The sequence below is a fragment of the Salvelinus alpinus genome, chromosome 4 (genome assembly GCF_045679555.1).
Source record: "Salvelinus alpinus chromosome 4, SLU_Salpinus.1, whole genome shotgun sequence".
NCBI classification, from domain to species: Eukaryota; Metazoa; Chordata; class Actinopteri; order Salmoniformes; family Salmonidae; genus Salvelinus; species Salvelinus alpinus.
The window spans coordinates 35,329,917-35,348,888 of record NC_092089.1 but is presented as its reverse complement, the minus strand read 5'-3'; the positions used below and the strand labels follow the sequence as shown (position 1 = coordinate 35,348,888).

The 18,972-nt window shown below is 44.3% G+C and overlaps 1 protein-coding gene across 4 annotated transcripts in view; it reads right to left on the bottom strand.

The window, feature by feature from the left end:
• Positions 1–18,167, bottom strand: part of LOC139573413 (rho guanine nucleotide exchange factor 1-like) — a 46,027-nt gene extending 27,860 nt beyond the window's left edge. For all 4 annotated transcript variants that reach the window (XM_071396823.1, XM_071396824.1, XM_071396826.1 and 1 more), the window contains exons 1-4: positions 17,875–18,167; positions 1,256–1,342; positions 831–944; positions 183–281 (exon numbers count right to left, since the gene is read on the bottom strand). In XM_071396823.1, the coding sequence (XP_071252924.1) occupies positions 183–281; positions 831–944; positions 1,256–1,306 (264 nt within the window). In that variant the 5' untranslated portion in view covers positions 1,307–1,342; positions 17,875–18,167. The remainder of the gene's footprint in view (positions 1–182; positions 282–830; positions 945–1,255; positions 1,343–17,874) is intronic.
• Between the last annotated feature and the right edge of the window lie 805 nt (positions 18,168–18,972).

Below are 18,972 nucleotides of genomic sequence, written 5' to 3'. Positions count from 1 at the left end.
ACACTGAGTAGAGGGAGACACACACACACACACACGGCGAGAGGAAGAGGGGTACAGAGGGTACAGCTGGACAAACGGCCAGTACCAAGAAACCAGAGGAAGTACGGTACAGAACAGTGACGTGCCATTCTGGCTCTGGGCTCTACAGTGGCTTCTTAGCTCCCTGTATTTCTTGTACTTACAGCGCTCTTGTCCAGGAAGCTGTTGTAGAACTCCACAAACTGCTTCTTGGTCTCTTTGGTACTGAGGTTCTTGAAGAGGTCAGCATGGAGGTAACACAACTGGGAGGGAGAGAGAACAAGAAAGATAAAAATTAGGAAGGGAGCTAAAAGATCTAAGTACCACACACACAAACCATTTTCTATAACACTATTAGGTCATTTGCGCGGCCGTATGCAGACTTTCTACAGCACATTGTGACAATGTGGAGGACAGATGGTCTGGTGTGTATTAAAATACAGGTGCATCCTTAGCTACAGGGACAGGCAGGGGGAGGTAGGGGGTTTGGGAGAGGGGTGAGGAGAGGGAGGCTGTCTGGGCTGTGGAGGGGTAACAGTACCTGGGTGGATCACGGTGTCTGCATGCAGAATAAAAGGGAGAGACAGGCATGCTTAATATCACTGGAGATACACAGAAACAGAGGTACACATGGAGCAGACAGACACTCATCACACACTAACATGGACATAAACACCCACACACACACCAGACAATACATCACCATACACACACACACACACACACACACACACACACACACACACACACACACACACACACACACACACACACACACACACACACACACACACACACACTGTAGTTCTCACCAGGGAGGAGCAGTCGAACTGCAGGATGACGTGCTGAAGGAAGACCAGCAGGTGGGTTGGCCGGCTCTTCACTAGCTCTATACTGGTGAAGTGACTGCTGTGGTCATCCACCGTCTGGGATGGACAGAGTGGGGGGGGGGGGGGGGGTTAGAAACAGTAGATATATTGAGGGAGAGGTGAGGAATAGAGGAGGGAAGAAGGAGACAGTACAGAGTGAAGGACAGATTAGATAGAGGACATTGGTGGACAGGGAATGATGGGTAGAGAATGGAGTATTGTGAGAGGGTCAGATTAGATAGACAGGGAATGAGGAGGAGAAGGGTAGAGAATGGAGTATGTGAGAGGGACAGAGAGAAAGGTCAGAACAGATATGATCATTCAGTCTATTGTTCACTACAGTTCATTGTCATCAGCTAGTTACTCACGGGGTCCAGATCATTCTCAAAGTCCTCATCCTCGGCTCCGATGATGCTCATGGCTGGGTTAGACCACTGAGCCCCAAACGCTCCCCCCTACAGACAGAGACACAGTTAGACCACTGAGCCCCAAACGCTCCCCCCTACAGACAGAGACACAGTTAGACCACTGAGCCCCAAACGCTCCCCCCTACAGACAGAGACACAGTTAGACCACTGAGCCCCAAACGCTCCCCCCTACAGACAGAGACACAGTTAGACCACTGAGCCCCAAACGCTCCCCCCTACAGACAGAGACACAGTTAGACCACTGAGCCCCAAACGCTCTCCCCTACAGACAGAGACACAGTTAGACCACTGAGCCCCAAACGCTCCCCCCTACAGACAGAGACACAGTTAGACCACTGAGCCCCAAACGCTCCCCCCTACAGACAGAGACACAGTTAGACCACTGGGCCCCAAACGCTCCCCCCTACAGACAGAGACACAGTTAGACCACTGGGCCCCAAATGCTCCCCCCTACAGACAGAGACACAGTTAGACCACTGAGCCCCAAACGCTCCCCCCTACAGACAGAGACACAGTTAGACCACTGGGCCCCAAACGCTCCCCCCTACAGACAGAGACACAGTTAGACCACTGAGCCCCAAACGCTCCCACCTAGAGACAATATGATTGAGTAAATAAACCGAAAATTAACGGACACCGACCATACCAATCACTTATCGCCGGCAGTTTTCTGATATGGTTCATCACAATCAGTAGCCTATACTAGAGACATGTGGAGTTTGAAATTAAACCAGTGTGTTAATATGGGTGATTGTTAATGGGACAGTTGATGGCTACAACCATCAAACTAGTAGTACTAGTAGTAGTACTAGTAAACTGTGGTGCACATTAATATTATAAACGTATAGTTATATTTATTGTTATCGCATCAATTCAGACAATTTATTACAATGTGGATTTTTGGCACCATGAGGAGACAGAAAAGAGAGAGGACATTACATCATCTGACACCACCACAACCTGCTGAGTGACACTACGAAAGTCAACCCACACCGACCTCGGCCTCACCCACCACCCACAAGAAGATGAGGGAGGAAATATATATAGGCTATCCCAGGGTTAGGCAACCCTGGTCCTGTTTTAGTTTAACTGACCTGGTAGACCAGGTGTGTTGATGTTAGACAATCACTGAACTGATCAATGAGCTCAGTTGGTCAGGTGTGGTGCCTAGTTGGGACAAAATCCTGCAGTACCTGCAGCACTCCAGGAACAGGGTTGCCGACCCCTGGCCTAGCCTATAGGACCCCATAATCATACTACTAAAGCCTTGTTCACACTGCAGGCCTTAATGCTCAAATCCATTTTACAATACTGACTGTCCAAACAGCAAGTCACAAGCAACCAAATCAGATGTGTGTTCAGACAGCAGTCATTAGCTGACATGGCCAAGCTATTTGTCATAGTAACCACGTGTGTGGCAGTGGTGTAGCAAAGATATTTATAACTAAACCAAGATAGACCACAGCCTGTCGTTTCAAATGGAAACAAATGAGTCACAGTGGGCAGAACAAGCAAGGAGGTGGGCAGAGCCAAGCACAAGCTAGCAAGATCCTATTGGCTTGTTCTAGCATACATTTGCATATTTCCGTTACGGAACGCCTACTCTGAAGTGTGTGTGTGCAATAACTCAATTCACCTTTTCACTTCTTCTAAACAATGCAATTTTTTGGAAACTTTAGCAAAGGGTAAAGTCTAGAAAACTTAGTCCACTCTGTTTGCAAGAGATTACAGTTTCGGGAACAGAAAACTCTATTGAGATCAAAGGTTTAATCAATGAGAAAATGTGCAGAATGTCAGCCAAAATCCATCTCGTTCCACCTTCTCCACTGCCGGCCACTGGGCTTCCTCTCACTGCCATATTTGGTAGTGAGTGGGAACGCCAAGTGGATGATTCACATTTATACATCTGCTGAAATATCTGTCTCATTGTTCTATCTGTGGGTGTACTCTGATTGGTGGTGGTGCTCGTGGTTCCTATCACTCAGAAGTTATGTAGCAAGTCAAGGTGACAACAATGCCTGCCATGGACATTTCCCAGTTGCTTTGAGTGTTCAAAATCATAGTGTAAGAACACTTAAGCCCTCAAAGGATAAGACGGTCCAGCTTTCAAAACAAGTCCTTTTTGGCAGTCAACTAACTAGCTAGTTAGCTGTTAGCTTTCTATTACATTCTTTAATTTATTTGTAAACAATTAACAAGCTAGTTAGTTACCACATGTTCTTTGTCAAACTGTCAAGATATGCCAAATAACAGTCTAAAAACCACTTGAGGGTAAATAAATCAGATTTGACTGTTCAGACACAAGACCCATAGCACCTACGAAGCTGGTTTGAAATGTGGCTTGAAATTGGCTGTTGAAATTGCAGGAAAAATAACAGATTTGATTCAGATATGGCAAGGTCCAAAGCAAGGAGTTGGGGGGAGTCTACTGCGATTAGAGTGTTCGGATAGAGTATTTGGTAATTAAAGAAATTTAAAAAAAAATTGGGGGGGGGGGGGGGCACCTATCCTGTGTATGTGACAATTAAACAAATTGTATTTACACATACCCGCTGATTAGGGAGGGGGGGGGGGGGGTAAACTCTGGTTAGGGGGGGGGGGGGGGGTTAAACTCTGGTTAGGGAGGGAGGGGGGGGTAAACTCTGGTTAGGGAGGGAGGGGGGGGTAAACTCTGGTTAGGGAGGGAGGGGGGGTAAACTCTGGTTAGGGAGGGAGGGGGGGGTAAACTCTGGTTAGGGAGGGGGGGGTAAACTCTGGTTAGGGAGGGGGGGGTAAACTCTGGTTAGGGAGGGGGGGGGTAAACTCTGGTTAGGGAGGGGGGGGGGTAAACTCTGGTTAGGGAGGGGGGGGGGTAAACTCTGGTTAGGGAGGGGGGGGTAAACTCTGGTTAGGGAAGGGGGGGGTAAACTCTGGTTAGGGGAGGGGGGGGTAAACTCTGGTTAGGGAGGGGGGGGTAAACTCTGGTTAGGGAGGGGGGGTAAACTCTGGTTAGGGAGGGGGGGGGTAAACTCTGGTTAGGGAGGGAGGGGGGGTAAACTCTGGTTAGGAGGGGGGGGGTAAACTCTGGTTAGGGAGGGGGGGGGGTAAACTCTGGTTAGGGAGGGGGGGGGGTAAACTCTGGTTAGGGAGGGGGGGGGTAAACTCTGGTTAGGGAGGGGGGGAGGTAAACTCTGGTTAGGGAGGGGGGGGTAAACTCTGGTTAGGGAAGGGGGGGGTAAACTCTGGTTAGGGGAGGGGGGGGTAAACTCTGGTTAGGGAGGGGGGGGTAAACTCTGGTTAGGGAGGGGGGGTAAACTCTGGTTAGGGAGGGGGGGGGTAAACTCTGGTTAGGGAGGGAGGGGGGGTAAACTCTGGTTAGGAGGGGGGGGGTAAACTCTGGTTAGGGAGGGGGGGGGTAAACTCTGGTTAGGGAGGGGGGGGGGTAAACTCTGGTTAGGGAGGGGGGGGGTAAACTCTGGTTAGGGAGGGGGGGGGGTAAACTCTGGTTAGGGAGGGGGGGGGGTAAACTCTGGTTAGGGAGGGGGTAAACTCTGGTTAGGGAGGGGGTAAACTCTGGTTAGGGAGGGGGTAAACTCTGGTTAGGGAGGGGGTAAACTCTGGTTAGGGAGGGGGTAAACTCTGGTTAGGGAGGGGGTAAACTCTGGTTAGGGAGGGGGTAAACTCTGGTTAGGGAGGGGGTAAACTCTGGTTAGGGAGGGGGTAAACTCTGGTTAGGGAGGGGGTAAACTCTGGTTAGGGAGGGGGTAAACTCTGGTTAGGGAGGGGGTAAACTCTGGTTAGGGCCTTTGCTTGCTTATCACGACAGGGCATTACTGATGCAATTGACTGCAAGAAAATAAACAGGCCAATTTGAATTCTCCAATCAATTTTTGGAGAATGGCTAAATATCTAGCGCCATTAAAATCCTGGAGTGTTTGACTAATTAAGTAGAATCAAGGTGCTTTCTGCAAATCACAAATTCCTCTTCCTCCAGGCTCCTCTGAAACATTTAGATTTGGGATCGTAGCTTGGAGGGAGTTAGAGGGGTAAATATTTTAACCCAAGGGAAACAGTTGGACATGCCTTGCCAAAACCCAGTTTACAGCTGAGCATTCAACAAAGTTTAACTAAGCCTGAGCCAATAATGCCCTGAGGGAGAACTCATGACAGTCAGTGACGGCTAGGCCTGTCCAGGAACAACCCCAACCCCATCTCTTGGACTCTACCCTTAGACCCTAGGTTACACCTTCAGCTGTAGACTGTAGGAATGGAATACGCTACACCCACAATAACATCTTATAAATATGTGTATGTGACCATTAAATCTGATGTGAATTGATGTAATCTAAGAAATCTGGCAGAGGCTCAGAACCTAAACCCATTTCGAAAGTAGAGCCAGATTACATTTTGCTTACACATACCCAACACAACTTCAGATCTCCAAACACAGAAGGGGTAGGGGCTAGGAATTGTTTGTAGACCAGAACCTCTGCAGAGTCCCGCTCTTCCCCAGCAGTAGTGAGTTAGGAGTCGTGAGTTAGGGGCAAGTCCATGGTAAGGGAATTAAACAGAGATCTCAGATTTTTCACTTTAAAATGTATACCCAACAAAAAACAATTGATTTCAAAGTTTAACAAACTGTACAACTCAATGCACAAGAACTGCTTTTAACAGTTTCCACATAAAATTGTGCAAAAACACATTTACAGGAAGAACTGTGCAGATACAAAGTTTGGTAAAATAATACAACTGAGGGAGATTTTACTGTAATTATGTTACCGATCTTTGTATCTGCACAGTTTTCCCCAGGAAGCATACATTTTTTTTTTTTTTTATTGTGTCAATTGTTCAAAGTAGTCCTTGTGCATAGAGTTGTACGGTTTGTTAAACTTTGAAATCATTTGTTTTTGTTTGGCATACATTTTTAAGTGAAGAATGAGAGTCTCAGCATAATTCCATTACCGTGCAATAGCCCTTAAATCAAGGGGTGGACCCACGCCCTGCATTCATCCTCCAGGCCATAGTAAGTCAGGCTCCTAGAAGCCACCGGGGAACACCCTGACAGTCACAGCAGCACCATTGTCCAGCCCTGAGTCAAATCACTACTGAGAAGATCTTATAAAGGCCTGTGTGTGAATGAGGATGTGAGCGGGTGGGTGTGGGCCTGTGAAAGTGTAAAAACAAATTGTAGAAAGAGTACAGTGTATAAAGAGTGCAGCGTATCTAGATGACGTGAGGCGCGATAGTAGCAAATGTGTGTTGGGTTTGAGAGTGAGGTTAGGTAAGTGACATAGACTAAAATAGCACATTGTCTTGTAAGGAGAAGTGGTGTTGCTGGTATGAGTTCAAAAGAGGTTTTAGAGGTCAAGAAGGAGAGCGATGGAAAAATGAAGTTGGAGGAGGAGAGAACATGTGGTGATTCACGGTCATGTGTAGAGGTAAGTCAATCAAATGTATTTAGAAAGCCCTTCTTACATCAGCTGAAGTCAAAGTGCTGTACAGAAACCCTGCCTAAAACCCCAACCACCGTGCAATGCAGGTGTAGAAGCACGGTGGCTAGGAAAAACTCCCTAGGAAGAAAGAAAGAAAGAAAACCTAGAGAGGAAGCAGGCTATGAGGGGTGGCCAGTCCAGTAAGTAAACCAGGGAACTGAGTGGAATGCACAAATGTGCACAAACACACGCACAGAGTAGGGTGAAATAATCCCACACACCTTCCCCTCAGCACCACACATAACAACCATCACTGTTAGTAGCCCTGGCTGCACTTAGAGTAATCTTGTTCACCACACACTTCTGCCCAATGCTATGTGCAATTAGCCTGGGGACGAGGGGGCATGTAAAGTAACACAGCTGCAGCAGCCATCATACATCATTTACCCAACCGTACAGTTACATCACCATGGCTACCACAGAGGCTGAACGTACCTGGTGCCTAGTGGAACTATGAAATGCTGTCACATAAAGTAGTATCCCCACTACAGTGCAAACATGGGGAGTCTGCTGTTACAGACAGTGTTGGGATACTATAGCTTAAATCTGAGGGTCCCTTCTACTCTCCTCTCCTGACATACTGAACATTCCACAGCATGGCACCAGACTACACCAGTCTCTTCCCCTTCTCATCTCCTTGACTTCTCTTCCCCTTCCCTTCTCGTCGAGACACATGAAAAGGTCTGGATGGGCTGTTCTGACAGTGAGGAAAGGGTGAGAATCTATTACAGACTATTGGGACGTGACTTGGTGAGGAAAGGAGACAAGGAGAGGAAGTTGATTCAGGCCATTTTTGGGACGTGGCCCAGAAGAGTAGGAGAGCCCTGGAGCTCCTGAGGAGGCAGCTGTGCTACTCCTTCCACGCTCCCCTCCACCTCCTCTCCCTCCATTCTTCCCTCTCGTCACATTCCAACAATAACTCAGCATGTTATTATAACTCAATAGGTGTCAGCTGGCATCAGTCTATTGATAGCTATCAGGCGCAGGTGCCTCTGTACGTGTGTATTATAAAGCACCTGTTGCAACTCCTAGCTCCATATTTCACTTGAAACACATTCATATTATATGGTTATTCAACATGTTTTGTTTTACAGCATTTCTTAGTTCCACCAGGCAGGTCAGTGTGAGAGAGTTGTATTAATTACCACTGAGTCACTGTTACACCAGCTCTAGCACCAAGACCACAATCCCCATTGTGTAACCGTTTGAGCAAACAAACACCCACCGTGTCACCATTTACACAACCAACAAGAACGCAGGACACTGAGGGGCCAAACGATGACCTCACCCCACTGTGAGCTTCTTCACTGTCCATACCACAGTGGGAGGGGCTGATACCTGTCAATCAAGCTTCTTCAATGACAGTCCCATTACAGTGACTGTCAGTCAGAGCAGTTTATGTCAGCCAGTCAGAATCAGAATAGGAAGGATCATAGAAATTCTAGTTGTATGGTGCCTGCCAATACCCAGTAAGACTAGAGCATCACAGAAGGCTGGAGTTATAATAATGTCAACAGAGCCAACTGGCACAACACTTGATGAAGCCTTAGACAGACCCTTATGCAGTGGTGGAAAAAGTACTCAATTGTCAAACATGAGTAAAAGTAAAGATACCGTAACAGAAAATGACAAGTCAAAGTCACCCAGTAAAATACTACTTGAGTAAAAGTCTAAAAGTATTTGGTTTAAAATATACTTAAGTATCAAAAGTAAAAATCATTTCAAATTCCTTCTATTCATTTAAAAACATGAGGCTTGTCACCTAAAACTGTCACAAACTTTTACAGATGCACAATTGAGAGCATCCTGTCAGGCTGCATCACCGCCTGGTATGGCAACTGCTCCGCCCTAAACTGCAAGGCTCTCCAGAGGCTGGTGCGGTCTGCACAACATATCACCGGGGCAAACTACCTGCCCTCCAGGACACCTACAGCACCTACAGGAAGGCCAAAAAGATTATCAAGGACAACAACCACCCGAGCCACTGCCTGTTCACCCCGCTATCATCCAGAAGGCGAGGTCAGTACAGGTGCATCAAAGCGGGGCCCGAGAGACTGAAAAACAGCTTCTATCTCAAGGCCATCAGACTGTTAAACAGCCATCACTAACATAGAGAGGCTGCTGCCTACATACAGACTCAAATCTCTGGCCACTTAAAAAAATGGAATACATGGATTTAATAAAAGGTATCACTAGTCACTTTAAATAACGGCACTTTAAAAAAAGTCTACATATCCTACATTACTCATCTCATATGTTAATACTGTATTCTATACCATCTACTGCATCTTGCCTATGCCGCACAGCCATCGCTCATCCATATATTTATATGTACATATATTTATTCCATCCCTTTAGATTTGTGTGTATTAGGTAGTTGTGAAATTGTTAGATTACTTGTTAGATATTACTGCACTGTCGGAACTAGAAGCACAAGCATTTCGCTACACTCGCATTAACATCAGCTAATCATGCGTATGTGACAAATAAAATTTGATTTGATCCGCCAGATCAGAGGCAGTACCAGGAACCAAGGATGTTCTCTTGATAAGTGTGTGAATTGGACCATTTTCCTGTCAAAACGTAGCGAGTACTTTTAGGTGTCAGGGAAAATGTATGGGAAAAGTACATTATTTTCTTCAGGAATGTGGTGAAGTAAAAGTTGCAAAAATCTAAATAGTAAAGTAAATACCTCCAAAAAACTACTTAAGTAGTACTTTAAAGTATTTTTACTTAAGTACTTTACACCACTGCCCTTATGTGACTGGTGAGTCATATAATACTGTAAAAATGAAAGCAACAAAGAGAACGAGGGTTCATTTCTAAGTACCAAACATCCATTCATTGTGTCAGCTTAGGTCACTCTTCACCCCAAACACCCGGTCCCACACAATAGCCTGTGTCTGGTCTCCTGTGCCACTATGACAGCATGGCCCTGAAATAGAGCAGAGCCCTAATGGAAGCTAGCTGTGTTTGTGCTCTTTTTATCTGGCCTTCTCATCAGGCAAGGCTTCATTACACTGAATGAATCCGAGCTTCTCTGGGGTCCTACGGCCCTGGCCTGGCTCCGAGGGGGTGTCCCCAGAGGCGCCTGAGTAGCAGGAGGCACACAGACAGGAAGTGGGTGTAATTTCCTCAGGAAGCGATCATAGCCATTTCCTGTTTGACCTGTCTGCAAGAGTCACGTCGAGAGATCGAAGACGAGAGATGAAGAAGAGGGGGGGAGAGAGAGGAGGAATGGGGCACAAAAAAAGAGAAAGAAAGCTAGAAAGAAGGATGGATCATGGCAGAGGAGAACAAGGTCAGGGGTCCGATTAAGAAGTGACACCCTTTTCTTTATTTGACCTGTGCTCATCACCTCTGTCACTCAGAAGAGGAAGTTGGCAAATATTACATTAACGAAACCAACCGAAGAAAGATGATTGAGAAACAGAGAGAGTCGAGGTCACGTGGGTAAAACTGAGATAAGGTCTGAGAAGCACAGTGAGACCCTAGTACTGCTCACTGCCATCATGTGTGTGGGGGGGGGGGTATGCGTATCAAATCAAATGTTATTTGTCACATGCTTCGCAAACAACAGGTGTAGACTAACAGTGAAATGCTTACTTACGGGCCCTTCCCAACAATGCAACGTCAACGATGGAAAGGCGACTCCGGGATGCTGGCCTTCTAGGAAGAGTTCCTCTGTCCAGTGTCTGTTTTCTTTTTCCCATCTTAATCTTTTATTTTTATTGGCAAATGTCTGAGATATGGCTTTTTCTTTGCAACTCTGCCTAGAAGGCCAGCATCCCGGAGTCGCCTCTTCACTGTTGACGTTGAGACTGGTGTTTTGTGGGTACTATTTAATGAACCTGCCAGTTGGGGACTTGTGAGGCATCTGTTTCTCAAACTAGACACTAATGTACTTGTCCTCTTGCTCAGTTGGCACCAGGGCCTCCCACTCCTCTTTCTATTCTGGTTAGAGCCAGTTTGCGCTGTTCTGTGAAGGGATTAGCACACAGCGTTGTACGAGATCTTCAGTTTCTTGGCAATTTCTCGCATGGAATAGACTTCAATTCTCAGAACAAGAGTAGACAGGAGTTTCAGAAGAACGTTCTTTGTTTCTGGCCATCTTGAGCCTGTAATCGAACCCACAAATGCTGATGCTCCAGATACTCAACTAGTCTAAAGAAGAACAGTTTTCTTGCTTCTTTAATCAGAACAACAGTTTTCAGCTGTGCTAACATAATTGCAAAGGCATTTTCTAATGATCAATTAGCCTTTTAAAATGATAAACTTGGATTTCCTAACACAACGTGCCATTGGAACACAGGAGTGATGGTTGCCTCTGTACGAGGCCCATAATAAAAAAAATTAAAAGCAGTTTCCAGCTACAATAGTCATTTACAACATTAACAATGTCTACACGGTACTTCTGATCAATTTGATGTTATTTTAATTGACAAAAAAAGTAATTTTCTTTCAAAAACAAGGACATTTCTAAGTGACCCCAAACTTTTGAACGGTAGTGTATATTACTCAATATAAGGGTATATGTAAACAAATGTACTGATTAACCCTACAAATACTTACACGGCCAGGCACCTAAGATAGCTAGCTACTAGAACAGTTTACTGCCTGGCCTTGTAAGTATTTGTAGGGTTAATCAGTACATTTGTTTACATAGCAGAAAATAGTATTGGGTAAACAGAGATTGTCATTCACAACTCAACATACTATAGTAGCAGACTCTGGACCTAAATGGATGGACGTTCCAAAAGAGAGAGATATAAGACAGAAGAAAGAACCTAGAGAGGCAAAGGAGATGAGAATGAAAGAGCAAAATGAGAGGGGGGAGAAGTGTCAGGAGGATGTGTGATAGAAACAGCTGTGCTGAAGGTGGTGTGAATATGCCCTCATACCCCATCCTCTCTACCAACCCCTCTTTGTCCGCTTCTCTCGCTCTCTTCCTTCCCTCCCCGTACTCTGTTCTCCCCTCTCTCTCCACCTTCAACTCAATAATCTTGGTTGGTATTGCCACTCCAATACAACTAAGCCACACATGACCTGAACAGTAGAGCCAATTATGCACTGGCTAACATAAGACTAGCAACTCAAAAAAGTCCTAACCCCTAGAACACCAGTGGTGTGTTAAATCCCCTGCATCTCTTTCTGTCCCGATTGCCTATCCGTTAGAGCCAAAATATACTTCCATACCTAACAACTCCTTGGCATTACTTTCCCTACCCCCTCTTTTTCTCTCGCACTCTCCATGTAAGTGGTCACTCTTTCATGCTTTATGGAAACATTGGATAGACGAGGGCCAATCGACTGTCATGGAATGGGTTCGCAGTGAGCCTCCCGACTATTTAACTGCTTCCAAATGTGTGTGTGTGTCTGGATAGTAGGGTAATTGCGCAGGCCAAACACAGAGGCCTTTGATTACCATTTGGGTCGTGGAGAAACATTCTCATTCATTCAGAAGGGATGTGTGTGTGTGTGTGTGTGTGTGTGTGTGTGTGTGTGTGTGTGTGTGTGTGTGTGTGTGTGTGTGTGTGTGTTGACAGGCCACGTTTTACCACCATGTCTAGTGGTGGCTGATGATGACTTGAGGACTGCAGCACATAAAGCAGCTATGTCCGCCCAGAGTTGAAAGAGCTTTCCCAGAATCCCAATCTGGGCTGGCTCTGAACATGGAGGTAGCAATACCGCCGCCCAACAGACACACCCCTCCATGACGTTACGGCCCACATAACGCACCAACCATGCAACCCAGTCCTGCTGCATTCATATCCTCCATCTTAACTTAGCTCTATTACTGAGGAACCATAAACCACATACTGCAGCTAGCATCATTATTGGACATTTCTGTTAAATTTCTCTGTGAAAATGGCCTAATAATTAATATCTTCAGATTTAGTCATACAGCTCTGTCTCCCCCTTTTCTAACCAGACTTTTAGAAAATAATGTGTATACAACTCATTCAGAGTTGTAAATGTTAAGATAGTGTCGTGTCCTAGGGCCCCCTCTCGTTGTTTACATTAGAAACCTCATCAGCCCTGCTGTACTGTCAACATGGATGGTCATTTGAGGCTGCTTGCTCTCGTGATGGTGGTGTGTGTGTCTAAACCTCCACTTATCCCACCCACCCCTATCCCGCTCTCTCCATCCATCCATCCATCCCCAAGAGTAAACACGGTCCATGAAGCCCAGTCTAGTTTTTTCCAGCCTGACCCCGGGAATGAAAGAGCTCCTTCTCTCCTGTTCTCTACCAGTCTGACTCACATTCTGACTGAGGGGCAGAGCTGTTTCCATGTCACACCGGTCTGTCTGCCTGCCTGTCTGTCTGTCTGCCAACACACAAGGTCTAACACAAAGACATAATACACACAGACAACTGTATACCACAAACACAGTCCAATTGTACATACTGTATGTGCACACACATCTTCTCTCTACTAAAATACTCTTTCAGGGCTTGGGGATGTCACCACCTTGCACACATCTCCTTCACACATGTTCAGCTCCATTCCCGCCTCTACATAGTGTATCAGAGGACAGTGGGTTGGTCCTGGACTGTTCTGAACTACATGGCTGTGCTACAGGGCTGACACAGCACACTGACATACAGGAGAGAGAGATAAGCACTTCTACTGTACAAGCTGACAGTAAACCAGGGTTACCTGTGTTCACCTGAGAATACCCATGAGCTAGGCTAACTGAGAACCATCACCCACCCTGCCGTTACAATCTCCACTTATTACAAATATACGGCTCATTTAACTGTCGTCTGGAATGCACACTAGGCTAATTGCAAACGGACATACAGTATGCACACACTGATGAACACACAGGGTTCTTGGTTAGCACGCGCACACACACACACACACACACACACACACACACACACACACACACACACACACGGCACTCTTCACTTCACTTGATTAACATAAGAATCTACACAGATTACTCTTCTCAACATGCCTTTATAGCAAAACTGAATAGCTGACATGTTTAGATGTTTATTTTGTAAGCCAGACAAGTAGGCCTATAGGGAATCGCTAGTAGTTTACCCTTTGTCCAGAAGGACAGCCCCCTGGCTGTTGCATTGTGGGTAGTAGGCTATATTCTACCATCTGCTGGTTGTCTGGTCGTAACCCTATAGCCTAGTTACTGAGCTCAGTGTACCTCAGCTGCAACTACACTAGGCCTAATAAAGCACTGGGATTCCTCTATTAATGCCTTGAGAGAATAGGATTGTGTACCTGAGAGAATAGGATTGTGTACCTGAGAGAATAGGATTGTGTACCTGAGAGAATAGGATTGTGTACCTGAGAGAATAGGATTGTGTACCTGAGAGAATAGGATTGTGTACCTGAGAGAATAGGATTGTGTACCTGAGAGAATAGGATTGTGTACCTGAGAGAATAGGATTGTGTACCTGAGAGAATAGGATTGTGTACCTGAGAGAATAGGATTGTGTACTTGAGAGAATAGGATTGTGTACCTGAGAGAATAGGATTGTGTACCTGAGAGAGGGATTGGCGGAGGGTGGGGAGTGTGCATTCGTTAGGGCTGGGCAATATGACCTAAAAATCATTTACATTTTTTCTAACTTAAAGGGCGATTCACAATATATAGTTTCTCTAAATAGGCTTTGTTGTACAATTAAAGGTCAAATACTAGGGATGCACAATATATCGGAATCGGCCGATATCAGCTAAAAATGCCAACATCGGTATCAGCCCGATGTCTAGTTTAACGCTGATGTGCAAAACCGATGTCAAAGCTACCGTGCATACCTATATAACGTAGGTACATGAAGTAATGACGCCACGTAAAATGTTGCGCAACACAGCCTTCCTAACCTAGCCCACAATGTCTGCTGTGTGGATCGAGCAATGAACAAGTCGAACAGTCATTTGAAAGAGTAAGAAAATTTCAGCGAGACAACTCAAAGGCAAAATCCGTTAACGCCAAGATAATAGAATTCATTGCCCTTGACAATCAACCCTTCTCTGTCGTGGGTGATGTTGGCTTTCGGCGACTGGTCAAGCACCGTTACACACTACTAAGTGCGCTATTTTTCAGATGTTGCCCTACCGGAGTTACACAGTAATAGCGTCACTGCTATTAGCTTTACGACATACTATGGAATGCCGTTTGGGTTTTTGCGTGTCAAAAAAGATACGTCAAATAACACTATTTCATGCGTTAAATAAGCTTTTCACTTGACACGTCAAATAACACAGTTCTATTATAGAATGTTGTGTGTTCTGAATTTGCACGTGCAAGCCAAGCGCCACCACTACTATCAGTAGCACAGTCAAAGCTGTACAAAAAAAAGTCTGCAAACACCGGCCACAAACAATGTGTTTACAATACCACGTTGGTAATAAAGCATTATTTGTTCGACAGCAACTTCCGGGGTAGCTAGCTAGCTTTAGCTTGGTACCTAGCTAGCACCAATACAACATTCATGAAAACAATGACCAGTAGAAACTGCAGTCATTTTCATTATTCTTAGCAATGATTTAGGAATCCTTGTGAGTATTAGCTAGGTAGCCACTTGTTGTTCGCCTATTGAAATTGAACTTCAGTTCATGAAAATAAATAGCTAGCCAGCTACTTAACCCTGTTGCTCAAAGCTAATGTTATAAGCAGCCAGCTAGCTTCATCTGGCTAGTGAGGCTCGACCTGACCGGGTTATGTGTTGTGAAGCTAGCCACAATAAGGATTAGGAACAATAGTGGTTTGCCTTCAAAATAAAAGTACCTCTTTGAAAGTGATGCAGAAGGTTGCAATTGGTGGAATCATGCCATATTTAGACGAGACTGTTAAACAAGGTTAGAATGTGAAGCAATGAAATGGGGTATCAGTCTACTCTGTGACACCCACAGAACACAAGTGTGTAGAGTTTATGCAAATATTAGCGTTGTAGCTCTTATCGCAGGACTGTGACTGTGTGAAATCACCTCCCCAGTCAGGCTATTGTGTGTATTGACATTCATATTGCACTGTACAGCTTTACCAAAGGATCGGGGATCAATGAAATGGGGTATCAGTCTGCTCAATACCCAAGCTATTTTTTCCCAACGTCCTCCTCAGAGTTATCAGACTCCAAAACATCCACGTGACATGCAGTCATATTCAGGTCCTGATTGGTCAACAAGCTTATTTGCCACGTCAAAAATGTTATTTGCCACGTCAAAGTGTTATTTACCGTGCATCTTTTTTGACAAGCAAAGACCCAAACGGCATTCCATAGAAATCCAGGTTGAGAATGAAACGACTGAACAAATGAACAACCCTTTGAGCTTCAGGCAAGACTGCATTTGCAGAGGTAGAGAAAGAAAGAAAGAAAGAAAGAAAGAAAGAAAGAAAGAAAGAAAGATGACAGCAAAATGTTGTTGTTCCTCTAACAGAGACAGGAAGCCTCTGTAGTTCAGTGGTCGCCGCTGACACATCACAACGCTCCAAGCCCAACCGCCATTTCAGCATCACGTCTCATCTGATCAGTTCAGCTACAGAACCATTCCAAAACAACTACGGGTCAACCCACAGGCCCATAACAACAGACCGTGGCTGAATTTGAGACAGTGTTGTTCATATTTTGAGCAAAGGTCATACATAGCACCTAAAGCAACATTTTTACTGATTCAGCATTCACGATGGTGATGTGTTGTAGGCCTTATTCAGTCTCTTAGTAACACATAGACAAGATTCTTTTTGGAGTTCAACTGAGGCTGCGAAACTAAACTATATAGGCCAAACCCTCTAGGTCTTTCTAAGTCACCTTAGTCACTGTTACTACAGCAGCTGGCTAACACCTGGTACTTTACCCTGCACCTTACAGACTGCTTTGCCCTATGTACATAGTGATTGAACACTGGTCACCTTAATCATGTTTACATACTGTTTTACCCAATTCATATGTATATACTGTATTCTAGTCATGGCTTATCCTATATAACTACTGCTGTACCAGCCTTTTCTATGAACATACTGTCTATACCAGTTTATATATATTCCGGACTTTGACATTGCTCATTCTGATATTTTTTATTTATTTATTTGTACTTATTGGATTATGCACATATTGTGGATTATTGCTAGGTACTAATACCACATTGTTGGAGCTAGAAACACAAGCATTTCGCTGCACCTGCGATAACATCTGCATATCTGTGTATGCAATCAATACATTTTGATTTGATTTGTAGAGGATAAAACAGAACGATGGGGGGGGGGGGGGGGGGGGGGGAGTGAGACAAAGGGGGAGGGGAGAGGCCAAAAGTGGGATGGACTCCAGTGACAGATGTGTGTTTGTATAGCTGCTGTACTTTTCATATAGAAATACAAAATAGTGTGATCAACTGGAGTGCAGGAGAAATATGCTACAGTGTATGATAAATCTACTGGTACAATCTCACAGTAGGCTATCTACTTTTGATAATGATTAACAATCTAATCATTATAATGTGTGAAATTATGTCTAAATAACACTCAGACTTTAGGCTGGTTTAACAACTAAATCAAACATGCCGCTATTAATGTTATTTGATAAAGTATACTTTTTAGGTTTTAAATGTCACATTGAAATACCAGGGAAAAAATACATAGGCAAGCAAATTATCGCACGTAGGCCTGGCCGCATTGCTGGCAATAACTGCTATAGTTACAGAGTTACATTAAATAATAGGCTACAATGTCGCGAGTCATTTTACAAATTCCGCTCCTTGCAACATTTTTATAACATTACGGATATCACTTGATTGAAAAAATTAGCTAGCGACCTGACACGTACCCTTGAAATACCAGTATGCTTCAGCAAGTCTTGCTTTGTAATAAAATAGTTTTTAATTAACTCTAAAACACCTGATTTTGGTACTCGAGAGAACGAGATGTTCCGCTAGATTGTAGCCAAACACAACATTCCTTTAGCTAGACGCTAACTAAAGGCTGTCTGGTGAGCTGGCTAGCGAGAGACAAGCCTTTACTCGCGGAATAACCTAATTAATTCCCAAGTTTTTTTCATAAGTAACTAAGCATCGAACGTATGTGCGTGTTAAATAGATTAGCAAAAATGTTAACGTGGTACTCACCTCAAAATACAGCAACAACAAAAAAAGACTGACAAACGTCTAATATGGTTTGCTGTTCGAAAGTTGTCGTATGTCGCTGGAAAAAAACATTGTACGCGGAAGTACAAATTCAAGTGCACAATTTCCCCTTGACTTATTTTTTTATCTGCATAAACCACAGGCAAAGTTATGCATGACGATGTCAAAATATATTACTTTGATGTAATCATACAGTTTTCAATATGATCTAGTTATGCAAAATCTGGTTTTCGTGTAACTTTTTCCATCCCCAGTTGTTTCCTGTTGGGCTTCCATACAATATTGTGTTACACGGTATTCGTTCCCCTCGTTCACCCATGGGAGTCAACCGTATCAACAGTTATTCAATGCATCTTCAATGTGTTTATGTAGCAACATTTTAGTTCACTGCTAATCTTTCCACGCATAAGGTAATCTGTGTTAAAATATTATTTATGGAATTGAACACAATATGTTAATTACTGAACAGTTTGGTATGGAACACTGAACTAGTGCATCCATAAATACATGTAGGTATATCCAGTAGAGGCAATGCTTTTTTCCCTTAAACTTCTGTTTCACTTAGAAATATGATCTCATATGTTTCACAATCCACAAATAGGCTATCACACAAAGTAATTCCGATTTAGGTAGTGTTGGCTGTTTGTGAAGGTTTTAGGGCATGCACCTATCTTGGTTTGTCATCTTCATTTCCCTTCTTCATATCCGGCCTTTACTACTGTGGCTCTGCTTCCAGTTGCATCCGAAATTGCACCCTATTCATGTTATAGTGCACTGGTCAAATGTAGTGCACACTATGTAGGGAAAACTATGCCATTTTCAGACTTTTTAATCAACACGTTTAATAAAGGTAGGCGGCAGATTTTCATGTCATCATATCCTTGGGAGAGGAGGCCATATGGTATATGCTGTCCCATTACCCTGACTATTACAACTCATTGAACTCAATCAGTCAATTACACATGCAAGGAAAATAAGACTAAGGGAAACCATGGCCAATTTTTACTCATGCTCATGAAATCAAACCCTTCCATGATATAATGCAAACTTTTCTTGTAGACTAGATAAGGTCAATACATT